General features: G+C 38.0%; 1 protein-coding gene across 1 annotated transcript; it reads right to left on the bottom strand.

Annotated features, from left to right (window-relative positions):
- Positions 1–6,953: 6,953 nt before the first annotated feature.
- On the bottom strand, positions 6,954–27,056 carry TMEM33 (transmembrane protein 33). The gene is made up of 8 exons (XM_047798892.1): positions 26,929–27,056; positions 26,717–26,785; positions 23,410–23,504; positions 23,018–23,205; positions 17,344–17,411; positions 16,333–16,466; positions 13,242–13,325; positions 6,954–8,691 (listed from the first exon to the last, which is right to left on the bottom strand). The coding sequence occupies exons 2-8, from the start codon at positions 26,756–26,758 to the stop codon at positions 8,562–8,564; spliced, it is 741 nt and encodes a 246-aa protein (XP_047654848.1). The 5' UTR covers positions 26,759–26,785; positions 26,929–27,056; the 3' UTR covers positions 6,954–8,561.
- Between the last annotated feature and the right edge of the window lie 422 nt (positions 27,057–27,478).

Below are 27,478 nucleotides of genomic sequence, written 5' to 3'. Positions count from 1 at the left end.
AGTGTTTAATGTAAAAACCAACTGGAGAAGTTCCCTCTGTGGTGCAAAAGGATCTGTGTCATCTCTGCTGGTACCAGGAGGCAGGTTTGACCCCTGGCCCAGCACAGGGGGTTAAAGGATCTAGCAGTGCCATTGCCATAGCTGTGGCCTAAGTTGCAACTTTGCCTTGGATCTGATCCCTGGCCTGGAAACTCCATATGCCACAGGGCAGCCAAAAAATAAATAAAAAAATAAAATGAAACCAATTGGAAATCGAATCAAATCAAGCTATGTTCCTCTTTCCAGCCCCCTCGCATGACTCTTTATCATAGGAAAAATGAGAGCCAATAGAATTATTTTTCCAAAAATATGCCACCAAGGAGCAACTTGCCTGTACCATAGTTAATATAAGATTCTAACATTTTACTATTTTTTTTATTATTTATTGTCTTTTTTTTTTTTTGAGGGCTGCACCTGAGGCATATGGAGGTTTCCAGGCTAGGGGTCTAATCGGAGCTGTACCCACTGGCCTATGCCACAGCCAAAGCCACGCCAGATCCAAGCTGTGTCTGCAAACCACACCACAGCTCACGGCAACCTGGATCCTCAACCTGCCAAGTGAGGCCAGGGATCAAACCTACAAAATATGTCTAGTCGGATTTGTTTCCACTGTGCCACGAAGGGAACTCCAAGATTCTAATATTTTAAAATTTGAGAATCTGAGAACTACCAGTATATAGAAAATAGACTAGGAATGATTTTATAAACCACCTTAAAAGTTGCTTGTGCGGAGTTCCCGTCGTGGCGCAGTGGTTAACGAATCCGACTAGGAACCATGAGGTTGCGGGTTCGGTCCCTGCCCTTGCTCAGTGGGTTAACGATCCGGCGTTGCTGTGAGCTGTGGTGTAGGTTGCAGACACGGCTTGGATCCCGCGTTGCTGTGGCCCTGGTGCAGGCCGGTGGCTACAGCTCCGATTCGACCCCTAGCCTGGGAACCTCCATATGCCGCGGGAGCGGCCCAAGAAATAGCAACAACAACAACAACAACAAAAAAAGACAAAAAAGACAAAAAAAAGTTGCTTGTGCATTCTATTATCAAAGGTTTAAGAGATACTTATGTTTTTCTAAGTGTATTAGTACTATATAAATGTGTAATTAGAGCTGTCACAAAACCACTGTAGAGCAACTATAATGAACATAGAAACCCAAGTGGATAAGTTCCTGACTTTACCACAATATAAACATAAAGAAAAAAAGCCTTCTGCTAGTTGCAATTATAAGGGTAATTTTTTTTTCTCCTTTTTGGTCATGCCCACAATATGTGGAAGTTCCTGGGCCAGGGAGATAAACTGCAACACAGCAGCGACCTGAGCCACTGCAGTGACAACACTGGGTCCTTAACCTGGTGAGCCACAGAGGAGTTACCTACTTTGAAAAAAACATTTAGTTGCCAGCAATATAACCATATAACTAAAAATATCAAAGACCTCAAAACATTTTTCTAAAAACTGTTCTTTTTGTAAGAAATATTCTGCTTTTGAGATTGAGGACTGTCTTCAGGAAAGGCAAATATAAAGTTTATATAAAAAACATCAGTTCTGAATTCTCTTGTGGCTCAGCAGGTTAAGGGTCCTGCGTTGTTTTGGGTTGTTGCTATGGCTCAGATTCGATCCCTGGCCCAAGAACTTCCACATGCCACAGGCAAGGCCAATAAACAAACATCAGTTCAAAATATGCCCAATAATACAGTAAGCCCTAAAAGGAAGCTTAATCTTTCAAATAAAGGGATTAAAAAGGTAATTTCTACAACCCTTCAAAAAATGATACTGGATATCATCTTAAATTGGGTATTACTAAACTGAACTGCAAAACATGAACTTAGTAATTCGTAGTATCAAGGACCATTATTTCAAATCAGAGACACCTGCACAAAAACCTTTGTCAACAAATCACTTGTTTAGTCAGCTAACTCAAGGATCTCGGCTGACCAATTCTTCAAGATGTCTGTCCACTCAACCAGGCTTGAGGAATGAGATGACCTTTCCCTTCCCAAAGCTCGGAATTACTTTATCAACAGCTTCAAATATGCTCATATGTCAAGGGAAAGAACATTATGAATTAACAACATATATACTCCTGGAGTTCTTGTAGTGGCTCAGTAGTTAACGAATCCGACTTGGAACCATGAGGTTTCAGGTTCAATCCCTGGCCTCGCTCAGTGGGTTAAGGATCTGCTGTGAGCTGTGGTGTAGGTTGCAGACCCAGCTCGGATCCCACATGGCTGTGGCTGTGGTGTAGGCTGGCAGCTGTAGCTCCGATTGGACCCCTAGCCTGGGAACCTCCATATGCTGTGGGTGTGGCTCTAGAAAAAGGCAAAAAACAAACAAACAAACAAAAAACAGTGTATATACTCCTAAGATCCTATATCACTAAGTCTTCAGGAGATCAATTCTCTTAATACTTTGTATTTACAGAGCTGTCAAACACTTTTCCCCTTAAGTGGACAACTCATTTACTAATTTAGTATTTATTGACCTGTCAAACTGTCTTTACAACTGATTTCCATAATGCCTCTTAGATTATAATCTCTAAGTGGACAAGGATTTAACTTGTTTGTACACTGTTTTGCTTAGTTAGCATCAGTTATTAAAATTGCCACAGAAAATCTCTGCCGACTCTAAACATCTGGAAGAGAAATACATCCTCTATGTTCTTCTCTGTTGATTCATGACTTTGAATATATTGTATATTGTGAAATCATTTAGGGTTACAAATAACTCATCCACTAGGCTGTAAATTTCACTAAACAAAAGAGTACAGGAGAGCAAGCAAATAGCTGAGAGATCCACTGTAACTTTTCTTTTTTTTTTCCAGGTTTACCGTAGAGCACATTTTTTCCCAGTTTCATACTAGATCCAAAATTACACCAGTTCTATTACTTGAGATGAGGTGAAGACAATAGAAGAATTCAAATTTACCTTATTCTAACAATAAGGCAATGAAGCACAATGGAAGGCTAAATTCTAACTAAATGCTTTTTTGCAATATTAACATTTTCAAATCAGCTTAAATCCAGAGATTTTTTATTACACAATTTGATTTTTACATCAATAAAATCTTAGCTATAACAGTACAGATGAAGGAACAATTTAATTTGTATTGAAATAAATATTAGATATACAAAGCACATACAGTGAAAAAGGGTCACAGTAAATTACAAGTGGAGACATTATTTTGTTCAATCACCAAAGAGAGCCCTTGACACTTCCAATTTCACACCATCAAATTTATCATTCTTGCTGATTTAAGCAGAACAGAAAACAAATATGGATCCCAGGGCTTACTTTCACAGGTACCAGCATAGATAATTTACTATGGCGATCCAATTTGGAAATCAGTAGGGACCAGTAAACCGCTGCATAAAAGAAAGAGTGAATGAGGTCCTTTTTCCTTAGTGTCAGCAGGCTATGATTATTATGTTTATTAGATTTTCTTGAAAGGACTTCACATTTTCTCAAATATTCAGGAGCAATATATTTCCCCTCTGAGCCCTACATTAGCATTTATGTGCTTTGGTCTTGAATACAGGGGAATGATGAATTTTTCAATTTATTTCATAAATTTATACAGTCTGGATGGTACTGGCCTGAAGAGTATATAACTCCCCAACCTGTATAATATTAGATATTAAAAATGGATTCAAGAGAAGTTACTAAGAAATGCTGACATACTGTATATACAAAATTTTTTCAATATATCCCATTATATAGAGCACCACAAGTAATGCATTTATATATCAAGCAGTCATTTATGACTCTCTTTCTACTCTTTGTGACCCTTTTACATTTGTTCCAGTACAAACACATCACAAATGTTACCTACCCAAGACTTTGCCCATTTGGTCTCAACTTACAAATACATATATAAGCAAAAATTCATGTCAAAGGCGCTCTATTTTAAAGTTACAAAAGAAAATAGTCAAAGTTTGAAATTAAACTGTCATGAATTAAGAAAAAAAGGTTTGAAAAAGGACTGAGCATCCAAAAAAGTAGTGTTACAAACTATGATGGAAAAAGTGAAATGACTCTTGGGCCTTTCCTTTTCCTGGCATAAGAGCTAATTTTTAGATTCCAGCAAAGATATCCAACAATAGTTTTTCCTATTATCTTCTAAGAAAAAGAATCTCCTGGACTAAAAAAATACTGTATCTCTTGTCACATCAACTCAAATTCAATGCAGGTCAGTGTGAAATGCACTGCACAATTTTACTGCACAAGAGGAGAAAGACCAGAGTGAAGTCCCTCCCACAGGAACGTGTTCCTTCTAAGAATCCCTTCAAAAACCATCTTAGAAGATAGACATATCCTAGAATTAACTGCTACCAGGAAACCTCCCAAACTCTTAGAGGCTCCTTTCTAATCCTTTTTTTTTTTTTTTTGTCTTTTTGCTATTTCTTTGGGCCGCTCCCGCGGCATATGGAGGTTCCCAGGCTAGGGGTCGAATCGGAGCCGCAGCCACCGGCCTACGCCAGAGCCACAGCAACTCGGGATCCGAGCCGCGTCTGCAACCTACACCACAGCTCACGGCAACGCCGGATCGTTAACCCACTGAGCAAGGGCAGGGACCGAACCCGCAACCTCATGGTTCCTAGTCGGATTCGTTAACCACTGCGCCACGACGGGAACTCCTCCTTTCTAATCCTTAACACCAGATCCAATCACAACTTTCCACCCAGAATATTTTAAGAGGAATGCTCATTAAAATGATCTCTGGAAATAACCCCTTGACTTATAAAACATGCCTGCCTTTGGTATTCTATCTGTTGAGCCTCATATAGCCTCTACAGAATTCTGAATTCTAGAGAAATTCCAAGTAGGTGTTCAGTGAAACAAATCTCTGCAACTCAAACTGAACTTACAAATCTAGATACTATTCCTAATATCTACAAATTTCAATATGCTTGTGTATTATTGTGAAAAGTCTAAATTTTAAGAGATGGAATGCGCAATACCTTGTGTATCTACAAAATGACCATGAAAAAAATTTAAGGACCATTTTTACAAACCTGAAAATGAAGGAGAATAATTTTATAATTGATGAGTTTACACGATTTAGGCACTTATGAAAACAAAAACAAAAACAGCAGAAAGACCATGATCTGAGAAATGCCATCAATTGTGGCCTATTTTACTTTTTACCTAGAAAGCAGATATTAATAGGGTACTTGTTCTGGTTTTTGAACATTTTGGTATTTTAAAATTGTACTCACAGCAAATGCTTACTAAATATTTACTGAATATTGAATAACTGCATATTAAAGAGTCATAGAATTCAGGTCCTAAGTCAGCATTTAATGGTATTTCACCTTCCAACAAGGGGTGTAAAACACCTGGGGACTCCTCAAGGAAAGAGTGCCACCTACTGCTCATAAACATAACTGTGGTTACTTTCTCCCATGAGGTCTTCATTATAGAATAAAACTCAGTCTCAATTTAGGTGAGAGCCTTGAGTCTAGCAGTGGAAAAGGGATTTGGTTGGGTGGGTGGAGGGGAGTTTCGGCACTATATTAATTAAATCAAATTCCTATAACTTTAGATAAGGATCTTTACCACAGTGCTTCAAAATTAACTTCATTCATTCTGATTTCAAACTTTAACTCACAAACTTAATCTGAATTTTTGATCCTGATTTTTTAGGAAGAAATGAAGTACTTCAAAAGTTTTATAGTTCTTAGCTTTACAACAGACTTCATAAAACTTTCACAACTTCTGGCTTAATATTAGCATGCCTTGATTTTCCCTGGAAGGGAGGTTCCTAAATAACTAAATTTAATAATAAGTTAGCTTTCTTTCTTGCTTACTTCTTCCAGGAGCATCTAACCATAGTGACTTTTACTCCAAGAAAATTTAAATACAAATTGTTAAGAAATTTCTCTGTGGATTAATGTTAAATAGAGTTAAAATTCATGAGAATCAAGTGTACAAAAGAATACAGAATCTGTGTTAGACTAAAGTAGGTTTTATATGAGGCCTCCACCTGTCCAAGAAGGTTTAATATCTAAAAGTGCTAGTGGCACTATACCACTTCCTAAAGAATTAAATATTCTAGATGTTAAACCACTTTTTTGTAAATCTGTAAGTAAAAATAAATTCAGCTATGCAGCTATAATTTCTCCTAGTACATTCATTCTATATACTGCTATTATATTTCCTTAATGTAAAATCTGATATACAAGTTACACTGTAATTTCAGATGTTAAATTGGCTCGTTGTTCATACTCATACTGCACATTTTCTAACTACAATTTCATGCAAACTAAACTCTAGTAATGCTCAAATTGTAAGATTTATTTTTTCATGAGTTTGAGTATTTTATTTAAAAATCAAGCCTTCCTTTAAAGAGCATGAACCTATCAGAAATATAGCCCCATTATGTGGGGTTGACTTTTGAAGCACAAACTGTTTTAAATTGTTGTAATAGTAGTTTTAATGTTAAATTGTTTTTTAAAACCAAGATAAATTATTTCCTTTAGGAAAATCTTTTTGACCAACAGTAATTTTTAAAATAGGAAAAACTAAAAACAGAGGCATATAGATCATTAAAAGAAACAAGGTAAAGAACAGAGCACACGAAAAGAAAATAAATGGAAAATCTGGTGAAATCTGAATAAATTCTTTACCTTAATAGCCAATAGTTAATAGTATTGTTATAAGGTTAAATTCTTAGTTTTGGTAAAAGTTGTACAGTTACAGAAAATGTTAACATAAAGGGAAGCTGAGTAAAGGGTATACAGGGACACTTTACTATTTTTTTACAACTCTTCTACAAATCTAAAATTATCTCAAGATTAAAAAATTATAGAAAACAAAAAGACTCTAGTAAATTAAAAATAAATATGCCTTCAGCTGCCAAAATTTCTTGATATAATTCAAATTTTTAGAAACATCGTTAGAAATCAATAATATATTGTTTACTTAACGTTACAGTTACTTTATTGCTCTAGAAAAGTTAGTTTTTAAAACCATCAAATTACATATATAGTGATAAGACTGGCCACACACACATACACACACTACACACACATAATCGACTGTATATTATGAGGCTACTTCTCTAACTTAGTAGATAAATATTACAAAATTACAAAAATAGCTGGTTATAGTTGAGCTATTGAGTAGGTATCACATTTCCATAGACTGAAAAGTTGAATAAAAAGAAAACTGATGTTACTGATAAGTCACTGAGTGTATTTGAAAAATCCAAGTTACATGCAGACAGAAGAAAACTGGTTACAAAAACCATTACATGACTCTATATTGACATTTTGCAATATTTTAAACATTTCCAACCATGCAACAGTAAAAGATCAGAATGAATTTTATAAAAGTTGATGGAAGCTCAACGAATGGATTTAACATATTATACAACTCAAATCACAGTTGCATAATACATCCAATTTCCCCAAATTTATCTATGCATTACAAAATTGAAATGCACACTATTTCTCCCACAACTCTTCTTCCAGCCCCACTGCCAATCAATAACCTTACCTATAAACCTTTCTATTTAGTCTTTTAAATCGGATTTGATGGGTATTGTGTAATCTTCATTATTATTTCAGAACAGACACCAAGTTTAGTCATACACTCAATCTTCAGTTACATTCCTTTCAAAAGGCATGTGAACAGCTACAATTGTCTATGGAAATTCAAGCCTAAGTAAGAAACTGAGAAAACCGGCAGTCAAGAATCTGCCCTAATTCTGTAAACTACAATAATACTAAAAGCTATGTGTCCACATTTCTAAGAGAAGGATTTCCTACTTGAGAAATATTATTCAGTGGGTCTCTGAAAGGAAAACTACCGACTACTGCTTCTCTCTGACATAAAACACTTAGGTGACCCCAAAAATTTATACCCAATCAGCTAACTAGCTTACAGTTGGGCTTTAAAAAAAAAAATTCAAAGCCAAAGAAGTAATTATGAAAATAAAAATTTGGAAGGTCATTAGCATAAGACACACATAAAATTCCTCTTATAATGGTACATCCAAAATAAATCTGTCCTCACAAAGCGGCACAAAGTCACTTTAAAAACAATCTGAAATTAAATACAGTGCAAAATGTTTCTGTTAAAATCATCAACCAAAATTACTGAATGGCAAAAGAATACTGTCTCAAAATATACTGAATTTACATGTTAATATTATCTTAATGAACTCATGCCAGATACAAATTCAGATTACCAATTAGATTGCAACAAATTTTAGAGCTATTTTTAGAGAAATAAAGAACTTCATGATAAAGGCACAGCAGCATCTAAAGAATTTTTGATACATTTATCACAAGATCCAGACTTCCTTAGCTATTAACAATACATTACAATAAAAGTTTCTCAGAAAATGTTTAAAAGGCTTGATTTAACATGCCAGGAAAATGATTATTTTTCTACTGAGATGCATTTATGTTAATTATATAAATTGCATTGAGGTCAGTTTTACACCTGGAATTAACCACCCCTAGCAAAAGTACCAGCAGCTAATAATGCTTATTTATATTATATCTAACTTAGCTGGTTGTTAAACTATGCAACTGTTGGTGCCAATCTGCTTATAAAGGCAATGCTCTGGAGACAAAGTCTTCTCACAAACAGTGGGCAAGCAGGTTTCATTATTAGATGTTCGACAACAATCCTCAGTTCATTAAACAAGGTCCTGCAAAATAAAATAATTGTCTTTCAGAAACCCAATGAAAAAGTACCATAATGCAAGAGCGAACACTGGTGAAGGACTTTCCCACAGCCATTAAAGACTGTGAAGTAGAAGAAATAACCAGGGTACACTGTAGGGAACACACAAAATAAGAAGTCTCAAAATCAGCACCTGTGTCCTTTTTCAGAGAAAAAGTTCACTTAATAAAAGCATTTAATAAATGGCTCTCTCAGAGGGTTGAGATTAGAAATGATTTATATCATCTTTACAGTTGAGTTACATCATTTTCACATTTAACTTAAGCAAATTCAACTAGTTCTAAAAAAGAGAGCATGAGAGTGAAAATTATGTAACAGGAACAATCCCACCTATTTCCTTAAAAGACCATATTGCCTCTAAGAGCTTTTCTTATCTGAAAAAATGGGAATATGTACTTATTAGAATCATAGGGAAGTTTAAATGAGACAACACATTAGATGCTCAATAACTGTTACCTTCCAAATAGATCATCCCACTGATCAAGGCTCTTGTTTGCCTTCAAACTAAACCCCATGTCCCCAACATCAAATGCCCTGTACAATCTAGTCTTGGTCGAATTTCCTGCGTCATCTCCTACTACTACTCTCTGCCGTTACACCCATGTTATGCTGCGTGTTTGCATCCAAACAGGTCGTGGACCGTGACTTTCCCTAACTGTGCTAGTCGCCTACAAAGTACACTCTACTGCATACTGTAATCACACACACGTAACACATACAGGAGACACTGGCTAGTAGACAGAGAATCATGTACATTACACTGTAGTGTATAAGTGCTTTAAAGAATCATCAAGGGTAAGCTTGGCTGTTCACAATTTTAATGCGCTGACTCATCTGACATGAAGGCACAACTTCTCCGTTTTTGCTTTTTTTAAAAAAATTTTTTAGGGCTGCACCTGTGGCATATATAAGTTCCCAGCCTAGGAGTCCAATCGGAGCTGCAGCTGCCGGCCAACACCACAGCCACAGCCACAGCAACTTGGGATCCGAGCCGCATCTGTGACTTACACCACAGCTCATGGCAATGCTGGATCCCAACCTTCTGAGAAAGACCAGAGATCAAACTATATCCTCATGGACACCAGTTGGGTTCATTACTGCTGCACCACAATGGCAACTTCTACCTTTTTGCATGTTTTTTGTTTGTTTGTTTTTGCTGTGCCTGTGGCATGCCAAAATTCCTGGGACAGGGATCGAACCCACGCCACAGCAGCAACCCAAGCTGCTCCAAGTGACATGCTGGATCTTAACCTGCTGAGCAACACAGGAGCACTTGTGTTGTTATTCTTGTGGTTAAAGGCAATAATTTGTTTTTAAAAAGGACATAATACACTCACACACAAAAACAGGAAGGAAATTTGGAAAGACGCACATTTATCCAAAACTTTGCCTTTCCTCGTATATCTCCTATCTTTGTGACAAGTCCCATTGCCCACAACTCTGTACAATTCCTAGACCAGAAATCTGAAGACGTCTTCTTCATCTCATTCTTCTTTCCTAAGCCCTAATTTCCTACCCTCCTAAGTATCTCTCAAATTTATCCTTTTTATTTTACCACTGAATTAGTTCAGACTCTGGACTAGTCTAAGAGTCTCCAAGCTGGTCCTTTTAGTGAAGCTGAAATCCATCTTCTGGAACAGTATTTCTAAATCAGATCTTATCATGTTCTCAACCCCTCCACATGACAAACTTCAAATGCTCTTCCTATCTTGGCATAAAATCCAAGCCCTTTTATCATCTAGTTCCCGTCAACCTGTCTAGGCAGAAATCTTTACCACGTCCCTTTACACTCCCTCAGCTCAAATGACATGTAACTACTGGCACGCCAAGTGCATTCAAGCGCTCGTGTGCCAGAACTCAGACTGAGGAAGACTTCGCTTATATTACCACCTCCTCAGGGAGTTCTCATGTCTCCCTCTGTTCTCTGTGCCTTCACAGCACCTCCATCATCATGTTGACATATGCAGCCTTCTAATTCACCCAGCTCTAAGTCCCACATAAACTTGTTATGGTAACACACAATCACTGTCTACAGAAAAAAATGAGTCTAATAAATAAAGTCAGAGGGCACCTTGAAAACATTATCGTTCCACTGTTTTGATTAAACATGTGCTAATGTGAAATGTTTATTAATACATATGTGTTATCTTGATCTACTGCTATTCTTTCTTGTTTAATGCAAGTGCTGATATCATTTAAGGGCATGTGGAAAAAATGCGAGTAGAGAAGAAGAAGATAAAGAGAAGAAAAAAGCAAATCTACTGATGAAAAGTTGATCTCAGGGTAGGGAACGAGAATATGATGTCTAAAATGAATGCACGGACTAGAAGAAAAAGGGGGAAAATTCATGCAATCAAGTAAAATTAAAGGTTTACTTTTAACTAGGGATTTATTAAAAACCTGTACCTAAAGAAAGTAAGCTCTATTTTAGGAAGTACTGTAAAAATATAAAACCCCCTTCAGGAGTTCGCATTGTGGCTCAGCGGGTTAAGAACCCAACATAGTGTCCATGAGGATTCGGATTCCATCCCTGGCCTCACTCAGTGGGTTAAGGATCTGGTGTTGCAACAAGCTTGTGGCATAGGCCACAGAAGCAGCTCAGATGCAGCACTGCTGTGGCTGTTGTATAGACCTGCATCTGCTAATCCAATTCAACTATAGTCTGGGAACTTCCATATGCCCCAGGTGCAGCCATACAAAGAAAAAAAAGAACCATATAGAATCTAAGCTCTTTAGGAGTTCCCATCGTGTTGCAGCAGAAATAAATCTGACTAGGAACCATGAGGTTTCGGGTTCGAGCCCTAGCCTTGCTCAGTGGGTTGGGGGTCCAGCGTTGCTGTGGCTGTGATGTAGGCTGGCAGCTGTGGCTCTGATTTGACCCCTAGCCTGGGAACCTCCATATGCCTCAAGTGTGGCCCTAAAAAGCAAAAAAAAACCCAAACAATCTAAGCACTTTAAAAAACACTAATTCATTTTATCTCCAGGTTTTTCTCTCTGCCAGTAAGGAAATTAAAATTTACATAACTCACCTAAAGTCACACACCTGACAAATGATAGGCCAGCATTCAAATTCATTTTTACTTTGTTTGTAAAAATATAATAGAGAACACACTAATACACTCACTGGGCATCTGGCTAAATTCTACTACATCATGAAATTATTTAAAGTGTGAAAACAAAACCTATGTTAACATAAGTATCTGAGTAACATAAGAAGCTATTAAAAATAGCTATTCATTTACGTTTTCCTTTAATTTTTGAGATCAGAAGGTATAATTTATTGTATATTAATTTAAGCCCCATTCCTGAACAGTATAGTAATTTACTAAAATACTTCTCTGCTTCTTCGTTTTTTCACTCCAAACAATTCTGCACAAGGCTCCCAGGAAATATTATGATTATGTCAAAACTGTCATTTCTATACATCTACTTTTTTTCTTTTTTTGCTTATAAGGGCCTCATCTGCAGCATATGGAGGTTCCCAGGCTAGGGGCTGAATGGGAGCTATAGCTGCTGGCCTACACCACAGTCCATGGCAACACCAGATCCTCAACCCACTGAGCAAGGCCAGGGATCGAACCCGCAACCTCATGGTTCCTAGTCGGATTCATTTCCACTGCGCCATAACGGGAACTCCTCTATACATCTAAAAAGTAAGTTACAGAGTTCTCTTGTGGCACAGCATATTAAGGATCCGGTGTTGTCACTGCAGTGGCTCATGTTGCTGCTGTGGTATAGCTTAGATCCCTGGCTCAGGAACTCTGCATGCTGCAGGTCTGGCCAAAAAAAAAAGGAAGTCCCAAAACTTCATACCCTGAAACTCAATAATTTTTATGATATGGCTCCAGTATACCTTTTGGTTTAAACCTTTGCTCCAACGACTCTCCATTCACAATCCCCCTGAAAGTCAAACAGGTCAACTCAAGCCCCCTTAAACTCTGCCTTATAATCTTCTTGCCTCTGAACTTGTGCTCCTACTGTTTACCTACTTAACTTTTCCCTATTCTGTCTATTCAAAGAATTTAATCCTTGCAGAACAAATTAAAATCTCTTTCAAACTTTCCTGGGCTCTTCTATCTTCTGGCTCAATGACCTCTCCTCTCTTACTGACTACAGTACTGATACAACAGAACAAACATAACAATTTATCATAGACTGACATGTGAATACTGTATCCTGAGCTATTGCTTCCGTTTTTATTATTTGACATGTGTTTTTGTTTCTTCAAACTAGGAAAGTTCCATCAGAGTGGGACTTACATCCTGCACATCTTCAAATTCTTACGCTTTAGCTGTTTTAGAGGGGATCAAGAAAACTCCAGTCTTACTGTCTGAAAAGAAAAACAATCACCTCTTCATCAATCCTAGACAGTTCTAAGGCCTAACACTTAAGTTTACAAAAACACTGCTTGCTTCTAAAGATTCTAACATAAAAGTTAAACAACTTTTAAAAGTTAAATACTCTTTATCACAGTACCCTTAATAAATAATACAGATTTAAACATCACCAGCTTACCGACAATATGGATTTCTTCGAGAGGAATACCGAAGAGTAAGGAATCTATAGTATATAAAAGGCTGAAGCAAACTTCCTTGACCACTGAAACAAACAAATACAAGAGTAATAAATACATTATCAATTCATATGCATGCTCACAAAACTTAAAAGGCAATTTAATTGGAGAATGTGGAAATGAATCTGACTAGTACCCACAAGGATGCAGGTTCGATCCCTGGCCTTGTTCAGTGGGTTAAGGATCTGGTGTTGCCATGAGCCATCTGAGTTGTTGTAGGCCATAAATGTAGCTCATATCTGGTATTGCTATGGCATAGGCCAGTGGCTACAGCTCCAACTGGACCCCTAGCATGGGAACTTCCATGTGTGGCAAGTGTGGCCCTAAAAAGACAAAAACAAAAAAAACAAACAAAAAAACCCTGTATTTTAAAACTTTTTTGGGAGGGAGTTCCCTTGTGGCTCAGTGAGTTAAGGACCTGGCATTGTCACTGCTGTGGCTCTAGTTACAGGAATGGTGAGGTTGTGATCCCTGTCCCAGGAACTCCCGCATGCTGCAGGTACAGTCAAAATACCCTCCAAAACAACAACAAAAAAAAACCAAAAGAAGCCCAAATAACCCCATCCCTAAAAATCCTACCTTTTGGCAGAATAAATACATTAAGGTGCTAAATGTGATTCTCTTTTTCTCTCTCTTTCTCTCTTTTGCCCACCTCTGCAGCATATGGAAGTTCCTGGACCAGGGCTTGAATCTGAGCCAGAGCTGCAACCTATGCCACAGCTGTAGCAATGCTAGATCCTTATTTAACCCACTGCACAAAGCCAGAGACTGAACCTGCACTCCACAGAGACAAACCAGATCGTTAACCCACTGAGCCACAGTGGAAACTCCTGGTTTGTTTGTTAGGTAAAAATTTTTTGGCCTTTTATCCCTAAATTGTATATTACTTTCATAATTAACACGATTACAAACTTTTAATTAAATGTTATATCCACCATTTCCCAAATACAGCTGCATCAAATCCTATATTCAACATTCACAGAATGTTACACCTGGATGGATTTCTGACAATTACTTATTTCAACTATTAGCAGTTTTTTAAATGTGGAAAAATCAAGGCTCAGAAGGTAAAGTTAATGGTCAAATCAACCAGAATCCAGCTCCCTAACATCCAGTAAGAAGTCTTTCCCACTGTGTCATTCCAGGACCTTATTTAGATTATATTATCTACTTTGGAACCCTACAACTTTAAATATGTGATCCTGGACTTTTAAGAGGAAAATATTATAAGAATGGTATAGATGCATTTAAAAGAAAAATCTAGAAAACTCTATCAGTAGCTTAAAGAAAGACTGCTAAAGAAAGGAGTAACAACTGTCAAGTATATAAAACCTCACCAGTTAACCAAGACAAAGAACATTAAAATATTTCATAGACCAAAATGAATTCATTACAAATCAATGAGATGATGGAAAAAGGTAATGAGATTATGGAAATCAGGACAAGATAGTTCAGTCTATTAAATATAAAGTGCACCTCGGAGTTCCCATCGTGGCTCAGTGGTTAACGAATCTGACTAGGAACCATGAGGTTGCGGGTTCGATCTGTGGCCTTGCTCAGTGGGTTAAGGATCCGGCATTGCCATGAGCTATGGTGTAGGTTGCAGACGTGGCTCGGATCCTGCTTTGCCGTGGCTCTGGCGTAGGCCGGCAGCTACAGCTCTGATTCGACCCCTAGCCTGGGAATCTTCATATGCCACGGAAGCGGCCTAAGAAATGGCAAAAAGACAAAAATAAAATTAAAAAAATAAAAAAATAAAATGCACCTAGCTCAGACTCAGCAAAAGTACAGACTCACACAGAAGTAGAAGCAGACAGGTTAAAAAAAAAAGTTTAGTGCATCAACATCTGGAAAAGTAAAAATCTGGAAACAAATGGGCATCGGTGGGGGAATGGGCAATAAAATATAGCATACTAATATGATAGAACACTATACAGCCATTAAATGAAACAAATCAGAACTGCGAATGTTAATATAAGTCACAAACACAAATTGTGTGAGTGAAAAAAGCAGGATGCAAACAACTGAAGCATCATGATGCTTCTGATGTAAAATAAAAACGAAACAAAGCCTCATACCTAAAAATAATAATATATATTTTCTACCTATCTGTGTATTTTATTTTTCTGTGTAAGTATTTTAAAAGAGCTACATACATATACACATATCAAACTCTTTACCTCTGGGAAGGAGAGGACAGAACTGCAACTAGGATTCATAGTCAAACAGTATTTCAGCTTTTATCTGTAATGTCTTATTACTTGAGAAACCAAAAATTGAAAAAGCAGTAATTTGGGCACAATTACAGCTTTTGTTTTGTTCTGTTTTTGCTTTTTAGGGCCGCACCTGGGGTATATGGAGGTTCCCAGGTTAGGGGTCAAATAGAAGCTATAGCTGCTGGCCTACACCACAGCCACAGCACCTCAGATCTGAGCCATGTCTGCGACATATACCGCAGCTCACTGCAACGCTGGATTCTTAACCCACTGAGCAAGGCCAGGGATCAAACCTGTGTCCTCATGGATGCTAGTCAGATTCGTTAACCACTGAGCCACGATGGGAACTTCCTGGGCACAACTGCAGTTCTAAAACTTAAATGCAAAAATATACATAGATATATCAATATTATTCTAATGTTCCAACTTTTAAAAGGAAAGTTTCTTTATTCATGCATTCCTTCCATAATTAAGATACAAAAGCATGGAGCACCTGTTAATACCAGAGCTTAACTTTTCAGATTTTTCTTTAGGATGGGAAAAATCATCTCAGTAATGTTAGAATGGACTAAATTAGCCTTCCCAAGATTCTTCCAAAAATAGTTTTTTCTGAAATTAATTTTCAAAATGATAAGACAAATTCCAAGGTTTACTATAACATCTTAGGTTTTCTACCTATTATCATGGGGAAAGATGATTGCTAAGATCCACCCAGCCCTGCATAACAGGAGCTACTACAACACATGAAAGCAGGATAAAATACTTATTATGTTCACTAAGACATCAAGCCTCCTAAAACAAATCTATTTATTCTTACCTAAAAAGCATAAAAACTGTAGCAGGCATCAAGAATATTTCATTACAAGCAATGAATTTCAGAATATTCTGTTGATTAGCACTTAATTTATCCAAGACAGATCTCAGCAGAGGTAAACTATTTGAACCCTTAGCCTAAAACATAAGAAAACAAACATTAGAAGTAACAAAACACTTTGATCACTCAATTACTTTTTTTAGAAAAAACAGCATATCCAATACATAATACAGCCCATAGACAATTATTTGAAAATGATGATATAAAAATTTACAAAAATTTACAAACTATTTAGGAACAAAAGTTAATATATTTTCCTGCTTTACTGTATTCTCTGAATTTGAAGAGTTCAAGAGAAACAACTTTAAAAAAAGTCCTCATTCACAGGTGTTCTAATTTTCTTAAGAAAGACTAAATTATTTCACAGAAAGTAGTTTTTTGTTTTTGTTTTTCTTAAATAGAGATATCTATTTCTTTCTTTTTTTTCTTTTTTTTTTTTTTTTTGCTATTTCTTGGGCCGCTCCTGCGGCATATGGAGGTTCCCAGGCTAGGGGTCGAATCGGAGCTGTAGCCACCGGCCTACGCCAGAGCCACAGCAACGTGGGATCCGAGCCGCGTCTGCAACCTACACCGCAGCTCACGGCAACGCCGGATTGTTAACCCACTGAGCAAGGGCAGGGACCAAACCCGCAACCTCATGGCTCCTAGTCGGATTCGTTAACCACTGCGCCATGACAGGAACTCCAGGAGATCTATTTCAAACTTCAGAAATTCCTCCAGGAACTGGGAGTAATTTGTAATTCAATCACTTATCTACAAAATGCACGATTTTTATTTTACTAAAACCTAAAACAATAAAAAAATTCCCAAACTTTCAAATCACTAATTTAGAACAAGTTTGTAAGAAATACAGGAACTTTTTGTGACAAATGCCCAATGTCTTAAAACTCAAATTTGTGTTAACTACCTGTAAATTCAGGAGTCAAAAATGAAAACAAGCACCATTTTACTTACATCAAGGACCTTCTTCGTGTATGTGGCAGCATGAAGCAAAGAAAATAACAAAACTGGGAAAATACTCACTGAAGAAAACAATTAAGGAAAACATTTAAAACTCATCAAGCACTTTGCAAAACAGGCTGTGGGTTATGTTCAAATACACAGATTTGAGATGTACTAAAATGAGTTCAGTGATGGCTTTTTACTGGTAGACTTCATAAATTTTTTTTTTTAAATCTGTGAAGAACAAAGTCAACTTTCATTTTTTGAAGTTCACAGTTCTTTTTATGAATAGTAAAAAAAAATTTTTTGTTTTTCTCTTTTTTTGGGGTCTTCTTCCAGGGCCGCACCTGTGGCATGTGGAGGTTCCCAAGCTAGGGGTCCAATCAGAGCTGTAGCCGCCAGCCTACACCACATCCACAGCAATGTGGAATTTGAGCCACATCTGCAACCTACACCACAGCTCACAGCAACACCGGATCCTTAACCCACTGAGCAAGGCCAGGGATCCCAACCCGAAACCTTATGGTTCCTAGTTGAATTCGTTGACCACTGCACCACAACAGGAACTCCCCAAAAAAGTATTTTTACATCTATTTCTACTAGATAAAATATTGTAAATATGTGCCTAATTAAACTGAAATCTAGACCATCCCAAAGTGTTAAGTAATACAGCTTTTAATCCCACAATAGCCAACCTGGACAAAATGACTTAGCCTTCAAATACCAAGACAGTCTTTTGTACTGCTTTCATCAACTCAACTGCTTAGTAAAGGATAATGATTTAAAGAGTAGTTTCCTAATTTTCCTCAACTAAAGATCTTTTATTTCTTCCTTACAAGGAGAGGAGCCGATTTTCTTTTTCTTTTTTTTTTTTTTGCTTTTTAGGGTTGCACCTGCAGCATATGGAAGTTCCCAAGCTAGGGATTGAATCGGAGCTGCAGCTGCTGGCCTACACCACAGCCACAGCAACAGGGGATCCGGACCATGTCTTTGACCTACAACACAGCTCACATCAAAGCCAGGCCCTTAACCCACTGAGTGAGGCCAGGGATAGAACCTGAATCCTCATGCAAACTAGTAAGGTTCATAACATGCTGAGTCACAATGGGAACGCCAATGACCCAATTATTTTGATACTGTTCCTATCAAGCTTTTACAGTTCACATGCTCTCAGTTTGCCAAAAAAAAAAAAAAAAAAAGACTGTATATTTGGTTTTCCATACAGACAAATGAAAGTCTTACCAATTCAATTATAGACATAAGCAAAGAATCCTTATATTTAAGTTTCATTGTTTGGCTTTATGTCATGAAAAAAACATGCAATTTCCATTCAGCTTTCTGAAAATGGAAACTGCTCAAAAGATTACTTACCGCAAATTCTGCTAGGTTGATAACAACAAAAAACCCAGTTGTATAGACTTAATCATGCATAGCAAAAATACTTGTCCTAAAAATAGTAGCAATTTCTAAGAAATAAACCATTATATTTTCCTACACCAACTGGAAGCTTGGTGTGATGAAAACGGTGACCACTACAACACAATCTGAATATCAAATTCATTGTAACCGTATCTCATCATTTAGGACCCAAACGTTCCTAATTTCCAATTGGCAAATAAAACACTGACCTAAAGCCAAGTATTATAAGAAAGTAATTCTCTAATATAAAAGTTTTCCAAATTAATAGCCTGATCAATTCTTCCCTGCCACTCATAAAAACTAAGTAAAATGCCAATTTCTTGAGGAGAGATCGTATACATATAAGGTTTTACACTTCTTGGAGTTCCCGTTGTGGCGCAGGGGAAACAAATCCGACTAATAACCCTGGCCTCGATTAGTAGGTTAAAAATCTGGTGTTGCTGTGAACTGTGGAGTAGGTCACAGACATGGCTTGGATCCTGCGTTGCTGTAGCTGTGGTTTGGTCAGTGGCTATAGCTTTGATTTGCCCCCTAGCCTGGGAACCTCCATATGCTGAGGGTGTGACCCTAAAAAGCAAAAAATAAAGTTTTACACCTCTTAATGAATCACAGATACTACTGAAACTGATAAAAGCTACAACCCTCTCCTCTCGAAAGCCAATGTAAAACTCTGATGCTTCTTAAATAATTCCATTTAAACTTTAGTATGTATCCTAACTTGAAGCCTCATTCAATAGAGAAGCAATGTCAGGTAATAAAAACAGAATCCTGAATTCAGAGTCAAAGATACCTGAATCTCACTCTTGGCTCTGACACCAACCTCATTTCCCTAGGCCAAGTTCCATCTTCCGTCATATGAATTTGCAGCCAGCAAAGCTAGGGATTTCAAATGAGTATTCAATCTCTAACATTCTACGGTTCACAAATCCTCCATAAGAGATTAAAAAATCTTAACGTACTACTTTTAAACTATTTAGAAAATTTAAGGGGGCAAAAGTCTACAAGAGGAGATATCCCATCATGGCTCAGCAGAAACGAATCTGACTAGAATCCATAAAGACGCAGGTGTGATCCCTGGCCTCGCTCAGTGGGTTAAGGATCCAGCGTTGCCGTGAGCTGTGGTGTAGATCACCGATGAGGCTCGGATCTGGCGTGGCTGTGACTGTGGTGCAGGACGGCAGCTGCAGCTCCAATTAGTCCCCTAGCCTGGGAACCTCCATATAACATGGGTGCGGCCCTAAAAATACAAAAAAAAAAAAGTCTACAAGAGAACAAAGACAATGTATCACCTTTCTAAGAACAAAGATGTGAAAATGACTTTGGGCTCATTTTTATTAACATAATACCCAACAACTGTAGGAATCAGATCCCTATCTCTTGCCAATTAATAGTTTGTTATTCCCACTGCTTACTCCCCCCTCTCCTCCTTATAAGAACTTAAAGAACATGAAATCTTTAATCTTCAACATTCCCTAGAGATGGGCTAGCAAATAACTGGATAGAAAAGGCAGAGATGTTGCCATCACTGTCATGAGTCATCGAGCACTGTCTCAGGATCCACTCAATAAAACTGTCCCAGAAGGCAATACTGATGTTCTCGACAGCTCTATATCAACAATCTAGAAAACACAGTTTCTATCATTTCTATTTTTCTCTTCAAAGAAATTTTAAGCTACTAAGGGCAGAAACAAGAACCTATAATTTCCCATTACATCTCAGAAAAGCAAGAATTTTAATATTAGTAATTGTAAAGTACCTCAATGAATGTGGCTGACAAAAGCAGGTCAATCCAGTGACGTGCCAAACAAATGCGATTATCATTTACAGTTTTAGTACAATAATTATCTAGAGAGTTTTACCTTAAAAAGTAACAAATACAAATTATGATGCAACATTACAGACAGACCCATGAACACACTGAAACATGAAAAACTTTTTCTTGTATTCCAAACCACTATATTTTCTTGGTAAAGCAAAGAATTTAAGCAGAACATCCACTGGGGTCAGTAGATGCAAACTATTAATTTAGAATGGACAGACAATGAGGTTCTACTGTACAGCACAGGAAACTATATCCAATCTCTTAGGATAGACCCTGATGGAAAATAATATGAGAAAAGGAATGTATATATATATGTATGGCTGGGTCACTTTGCTGTACAGGAGAAACTGGCACAACATTGTTTAACAACTCACTTTAATAAAAAGAATATCCATAAATATATATAAATATATATATATGGAACTACCAACTTTGTCCAGGTTCAGACAGAAATATTTTAAAACTACACTTAAGGAGTTCCCGTCGTGGCTCAGTGGTTAACGAATCTGACTAGGACCCATGAGGTTGCGGGTTCGATCCCTGGCCTTGCTCAGTGGGTTAAGGATCCGGTGTTGCCGTGAGCTATGGTGTAAGTCGCAGACTTGGCTCGGATCTGGCGTGGCTGTGGCGGAGGCCAGCAGCTGTAGCTCTGATTAGACCCTTAGCCTAGGAATCTCCACATGCCATGGGGGCGGCCCTAGAAAAAAGGCAAAAAGACCAAAAAAAAAACAAAAACAAACCCCCCCCCCACAAGTGTTAACCACCCATTAACTATTGCTAAGGTAGACCCTTTAAGTCAGATAGACCTTGTCAGCATTACCACTCACTTGCCAACATGGTTATCAGGCAAGTTATTGTAAACTCTTTGAGCCTAAGTATTCTTATCAATACTATAATGCTCACTATAATTTTCTTGTGTTGCAAGGATTAAATATGTAAAACTTTGTATATACTGGTAAAACAGGAGCCCCCCCAAATTTTCACTTTCCTCCTATTCTCTTTTCCTTAAGACTAAGAAAAATTTTATTTAAAATTTGGTACCTCATGAACATAAAAAACACTACCTAAATAGGTAGTATTCAGTGTTAGAAACATAGTTTATTGTGCTTTTCATTATGTATAGTTGTATCACAAATATTTAAGCACACTTAAGAGCAACACTTCTGAAGTATAAAATACTTTCCTGAAGGATGATTCATTGGGGAGGGGGAGTGGGGAACCGATTAAAATGATTAACTTTAGGAAACACTGGTAACTCAGTCTCACAATGCACAGTACACACTACCCTATCAAAGGTTCCACGGTAAAGAAATCTACTTAACAACGTTTAACCTATTGCTTCCCAAACATACTAAACTGTAGAATCCGTTCCTCTCCTTTTTAAGAATACCTATTAGCCCACAACAGATTTTTGAAATACATAAACACACCAATTCTAAATGAATTATTTCTTACTAGCTCCAAAGAGTATCCATGTATCCTTATTTTCTACTCTATCCATAGCAAATACTCATTTCTTTTTATTTTATTGGCTGATTAATTATCTCATTCTCAGCTTAAATAAGTATTTCTTGATGAATTTCCATTTGTTTCTGACTTACTGGGAGTTAAAAGAGCTGAGGATTTTTCTTTTTTTAAAGCAAGACATAAGGACATTTTCCCAAAGATGTGAATTAAATGGAAGAAATTTAGATATTAAAGCAAGTCCTCCACAGGCTGGTGCTGTGAATCTGAATTTTTAAAATATCCATTACTAATGGAGAAACTTACAAAAGGCAAGAACAAAGACACGAAATTAAAATTCCCAAATCAGCTCTTCAAAATTTAGATTTTACATCTTATTTATTTTGTCTTTTTTTTTTTTTGGTCTTTTTAGGCCCCCACCTGCAGCATAAGGAAGTCCCAGGCTAGGAGCTGAATAGGAGCTGGAGCTGTCAGCCTACACCACAGCCATAGCAACCTAGGATCTGAGGCGCATCTGCGACCTACACCACAGCTCATGGCAACACTGGATCCTTAACCCACTAATCAAGGCCAGGGATCAAACCTGCATCCTCATGGATACTAGTCAGATTCATTATCTCTGAGCCATGACAGGAACTCCTACATTTTATTTATTTATTTAATTTTTGGCCGTGTCCATGGCACACAGAAGTTCCTAGACCAGGGACTGAACCTGAGCCACCGCAGCAACCCAAACCACTGCAGTGACAATGTTGGATCCTTAACTCACTGTGCCACAAGAGAACTGGACTTCACATTTTAGAGTCAGAAATTCTTATACTAAATGTATCTTCTTTCAAATGAAGTGCCAACAAATCAAACAACCCAGGCTTCATGGAACACCCTCATTGTGAAATCATTCCTATAGCAAAAAATAATCAGAAGAGATCTCCTTATACACTCACTGGACAATCTCACTGCCAAAAAATTATAAAAGGATACTTGTAACTGGGTAGGAATTGACAAAGATGAGTGAATACAACAGGTAGTGGCAGCTGTCCTCTAACAAAGCCTGGGCCAGGAATGCTCTGCTTAACTGGAAGTGTGGTAATCTCTGGTGCAGCCTCAGAGCACTAGTCAGAGCATTTGCCAGCAAAGCACGTTGGTAAAAGCTTGCCGCTTCATGCAACCTGCAAATTACCAGGGGAGAGGTTATCATGAGACATAAACAGCTACCATTGTCTCTTCCTCCTAGGTGAATTGCATCATAATTGCACAACACCTAAATCTATTACTTGACAAGAGGAAAAAAAATTACCTGACCCTATTACACCTTTTTAGAAGTATCACTATATATATACAAATCAAAGGCAGAAACAAGGTATAATACATACCCAAGAAGAGGCAGAACAAACAAAGCAGAGCAGTAAACTGTGAACAAGCGAGAAAGCCACATTGCTGTGTCCAGTTTGTTGGCCATCATGAATTGCTAAAATTAAAAAGAAAAATACTGTAGGAAACTAAGCATGCAAATTATGTTTTCAAGGATATTATGTAGTTTTATTCCTATTCAAAATGTCTTAATGCCCTTGTAGCAACTGTTTTCTTAAGATCATTAAGTGAAAAAAAATCCTTAGGACAATTGTTTCATGTATACGCTCACTAACAAGGCCAAACATACACGGGAAGCACAGGAAGTACATAAATAGAAAAATTCCAGCTGACATTTAAAAAAATAAAAGTATGGAGTCCTCCAGTAGCACAGCAGGTTAAGGATTCAGCATTGTCCCTGCAGCAGCTTGGGTTACTGCTGTGGCTCAGGTTCGACCCCTGGCCCCCAGGAATTCCACATGCAGTGGGCATGGCCAAAAAAATTAATAAAAAGATGACTTAGGCAAGAAAAACCTGAACAGAAATCTAACTACAACTGTCTGTATTCCTTCAATGCTTGTAATCCTGGCTTCATCTACTTTAAAAGAACATTAAATAAGAACTAACTGCTCTCAAGAGAACCAGAATGTCTATTCTTAGAAAAATCTCAAATTCAAATAGGAGAGTCTCAGATCTGTGAAAAAGGCATCGCATAAAGCCAGTTTGGATGAAACCAACCTTACGAAAGAGAACAGTTATTCACTACCGAACTCATTAGCCCATGGAAAGATGTGCCACCATATACACAAGGGCCTGACACACCACAGGGGCCCAAAACATGGCCATCATTAGTGGCACCTGCCTCTGATTTTATGACTTTCTTTATCCTCTTGAATCTCCTTGACAAGTCTTACCCTGGTTTCTGTGGCTCTGGATTAAACTTCCACATATCACTTTCTTTTCCGTTTTTTCCTCTATCTTTTCTTTTGCAGCATTTTGCCAGCGGATGTGTTCATTGCCACTAATGCAATACCTTAGAATCTGTTCTCTCAAAGTGTATTTTATATTCAAATTCTAAAGTGGCCTTTACATTATTTTTTTTGGCCACGCTCAGGGTAGGTGGAAGTTTCTGGGCCAGCAATGGAGCCTATGCTACAGCAGTGACAATGCTGGATCTTTAACCCACTAAGCCACCAGGGAACGCCAACTCTGATATTTTTTGACAGACTCTAAATGATTTTTGCATTAAGGCTCAATACAGACATGTGAGTATATGAACTAAACAAAAATTTCACTAAACAATACTTATGTCTACTATGTGTGGTGTATTTTGGTATTTTGTATTCTATTTAATGTTTTAGAAATACTATTTCCAGTATAAATTTCAAAACTCACTAATAGGGCTTAAAGTGGAATCTAAAACACTACTCAATCTAATTATCTGCTGAAACAAGACATAAACTTCTGGGAAAAAAAATACAAGTATATTTTAAAATTCAAGGATTTTTTTTATTGCATGCTTTCTAACAGTGTGCAAGCAATTTCAGATAAATGCCTCCTCTGGTTTATTCTATCCAAACCTACTAAGCTGTGACTCCTCTAAATTTAAATAGTCACCAGTAGTCAAGGGGGAAGATTAACCCAGCTTACAGCACTCAGTTTCTTTACAAACATTCAGATTCTACATGATAGTCTGAAATTTAATTTTAGAACATTTTCTTTCAAACCTGTTGTTGGAGTTCCCTGGTGGCCTAGCAGTTAAGGGTCGGAGTTGTTACTGCTGTGGTGTGGGTTCACTCCCTGGCCTGGGAACTTCTGCATGCCACCGGCACAGCCCCAAAAAAAACAAAAACCAAACCCAAACCTATTTGTTTAGGGTGTTCATTTTGTGATAAATAATTGAGCTTTGCATTTCATCTTGTATACTTTTATGCGTGTGTATTTTACTACACAATTAAGAAAGGTTTTAAAAAAGGATACTGGTTTATATTTTAAGAGTGAACTGAATGACCATGTTATAAATAATTCAAGCAAAAAATATCAAAGGATCTTTGGGTGAAAAAAATCGATTAAGGTGAAAAATTATTCACACAATCTCTGTCTTACCATAGAATATCTTTTATTTACAAAAGGAAAAATGTTACCTTTACAATAGAAAGTCTAGTGGACACCACCTTAACCAAATGATCAAACTTAACATCTCCAATGAACATCAACATAAAATGCTTCCTGATAAATATATAATATACATACACAGTTCACTAAGAATGGAATATCACTTATGTAATATTATTACCAAAATACTTAACCTGAATCTAGTCATGGTGGTTGGGGGAGGGGGGGGAATCAGACAACTCCAATTTGAGGAACATTCTTCAAAACAACAGGTCTGGACTCTTAAAAGACAAAAAATGGCAGGAGGGCAAGGGAACTGTTCCAGACTAAAAGGGACCAAAGGCCAGTAAATGTAATGCACACTTTTTCCATCCAGTGTCGATAAGGAGGAAGCAGCTTTAAAAGACAACTTTGAAAGTTTGAATATGAACTGTATATTAGGTAATAACATGTATCAAAGTTAGGAATTTCCCAAAATTAACTGCAAAAAATGCTGCGATAAACTGCATTGTGATCACGTAGAATATTAAAGTCTCATGGGTTAATCATCATGATGTATATACATGGTTCAGCAAATGGTTCGGCAAAGTAAAAAGAAAAAGTGTGCATATAAAGAGAGGTTAGAAATGTTTAAAAAGAAAAAAGTGACTCGCTCAATTCACGTACAGTGTTTAACATTAGAGGGCAATTATGCTTCTGGTACAAACATATAGTAGGCAGCAGATCTGCATTTTAAAAATAACATTTACAAAGCGTTAACGATATTTTTCTTCGTAAAAGAAAACAAATGGGGGGGGAGATCGCTCTCCCCCCTTTATGTAATTTCTATCTAAAGGCATAAAACGGGCAGAACGGTTCTCTGCCAGCACAGAATGAAGCATTTATGTTGATACCTCAGGCGGCATCTTCAACCTTGGGACCTAGGACAGAGACCGAGGGGTGGGAAGGGACAAGAAGGCCGAATTTCCACGGCGTACAGGTGCGCATACAGGTGTGGGCCACTGTTCAAGGCCGGCCTGTTGTCGCTTCCGAAAGAAACTTATAGCTCCCTCTAACATCTTCGCTCTCAATCAGCCTCTCACCACCCTCACCCCAAGCTCTAATCCCAACCTGAAAGCAATGAGCCTCTGGAACGCCGCGAACCCGACTTCCAACACTTCCTGCTCCTTTCTGACGCTAGCAAGTCAAACCAGACGACCCTGCCTGCTCACTTACCACCGCGCCCCCTTGGGGGCCATTCGGAGCTGTATCCGCCATGCGGGGCTCACACGCGCGCCTGGGACGCTGCAATCGGCAAGAGTAAAGAAAGAAGGAAGGTCAGCGCCTGGGCTACGACTCTGGGAACCGGCTTCCCTGCCCCGTGCCAAAGCTCGCCGCTTCGGTGCAGCGGACAGTCCCGCAGGGCTCCCGCAGTGTCCGGGAAATACCTGTCCCGCACAGCCAAGCTCAAAAGCTGGGTTTCTAGAAAGAACGAATCGAAGGCGGAGCTTCGGAACAAGGCCCTACAGGACCGATCCAACGCACCCGGCTCCAAGTTAATTGCCGAACCCGGAAGTGCTCTCTTCACTTCCGTGGGGAAGATGCCGTGACGCAGAGAGGAAACCCGAAGGGGTGCCCTGAGGCATGACGGGAAGTGTAGTTTTTTCTGGTTTCGGCTCGGCTTCCCTCATCGTGCACGCCCATTGGCTCTGTAAGCTAAGAAGCAAGGTTGGCGACACAACTTTTCTCTCATCGTCAGCTCACAGGTTGTCCTTCCTGCCCATGGCCAAACCACATAGTCTCTCTGCTTCCTGATATAGATGCCTTATAGGTGTTTAATTTGCTGTTTTCTTCCAGGGGCTCGCGAGGCCCTGTGGTCTGCTTCTAAGGTTGATTCTTTCAATGAGCAATTCATGAGGCCTACTATGTGACAGGCTCCATACTTGGCAGGGAAGATAAAAAGATGATTATGAGACTGCCGCAGAGACACGTAAACTG

This window comes from Phacochoerus africanus, chromosome 10 (assembly GCF_016906955.1).
Source record: "Phacochoerus africanus isolate WHEZ1 chromosome 10, ROS_Pafr_v1, whole genome shotgun sequence".
In the NCBI taxonomy this organism is placed as follows: Eukaryota; Metazoa; Chordata; class Mammalia; order Artiodactyla; family Suidae; genus Phacochoerus; species Phacochoerus africanus.
This window is presented reverse-complemented; position numbering and strand designations above follow the sequence as displayed.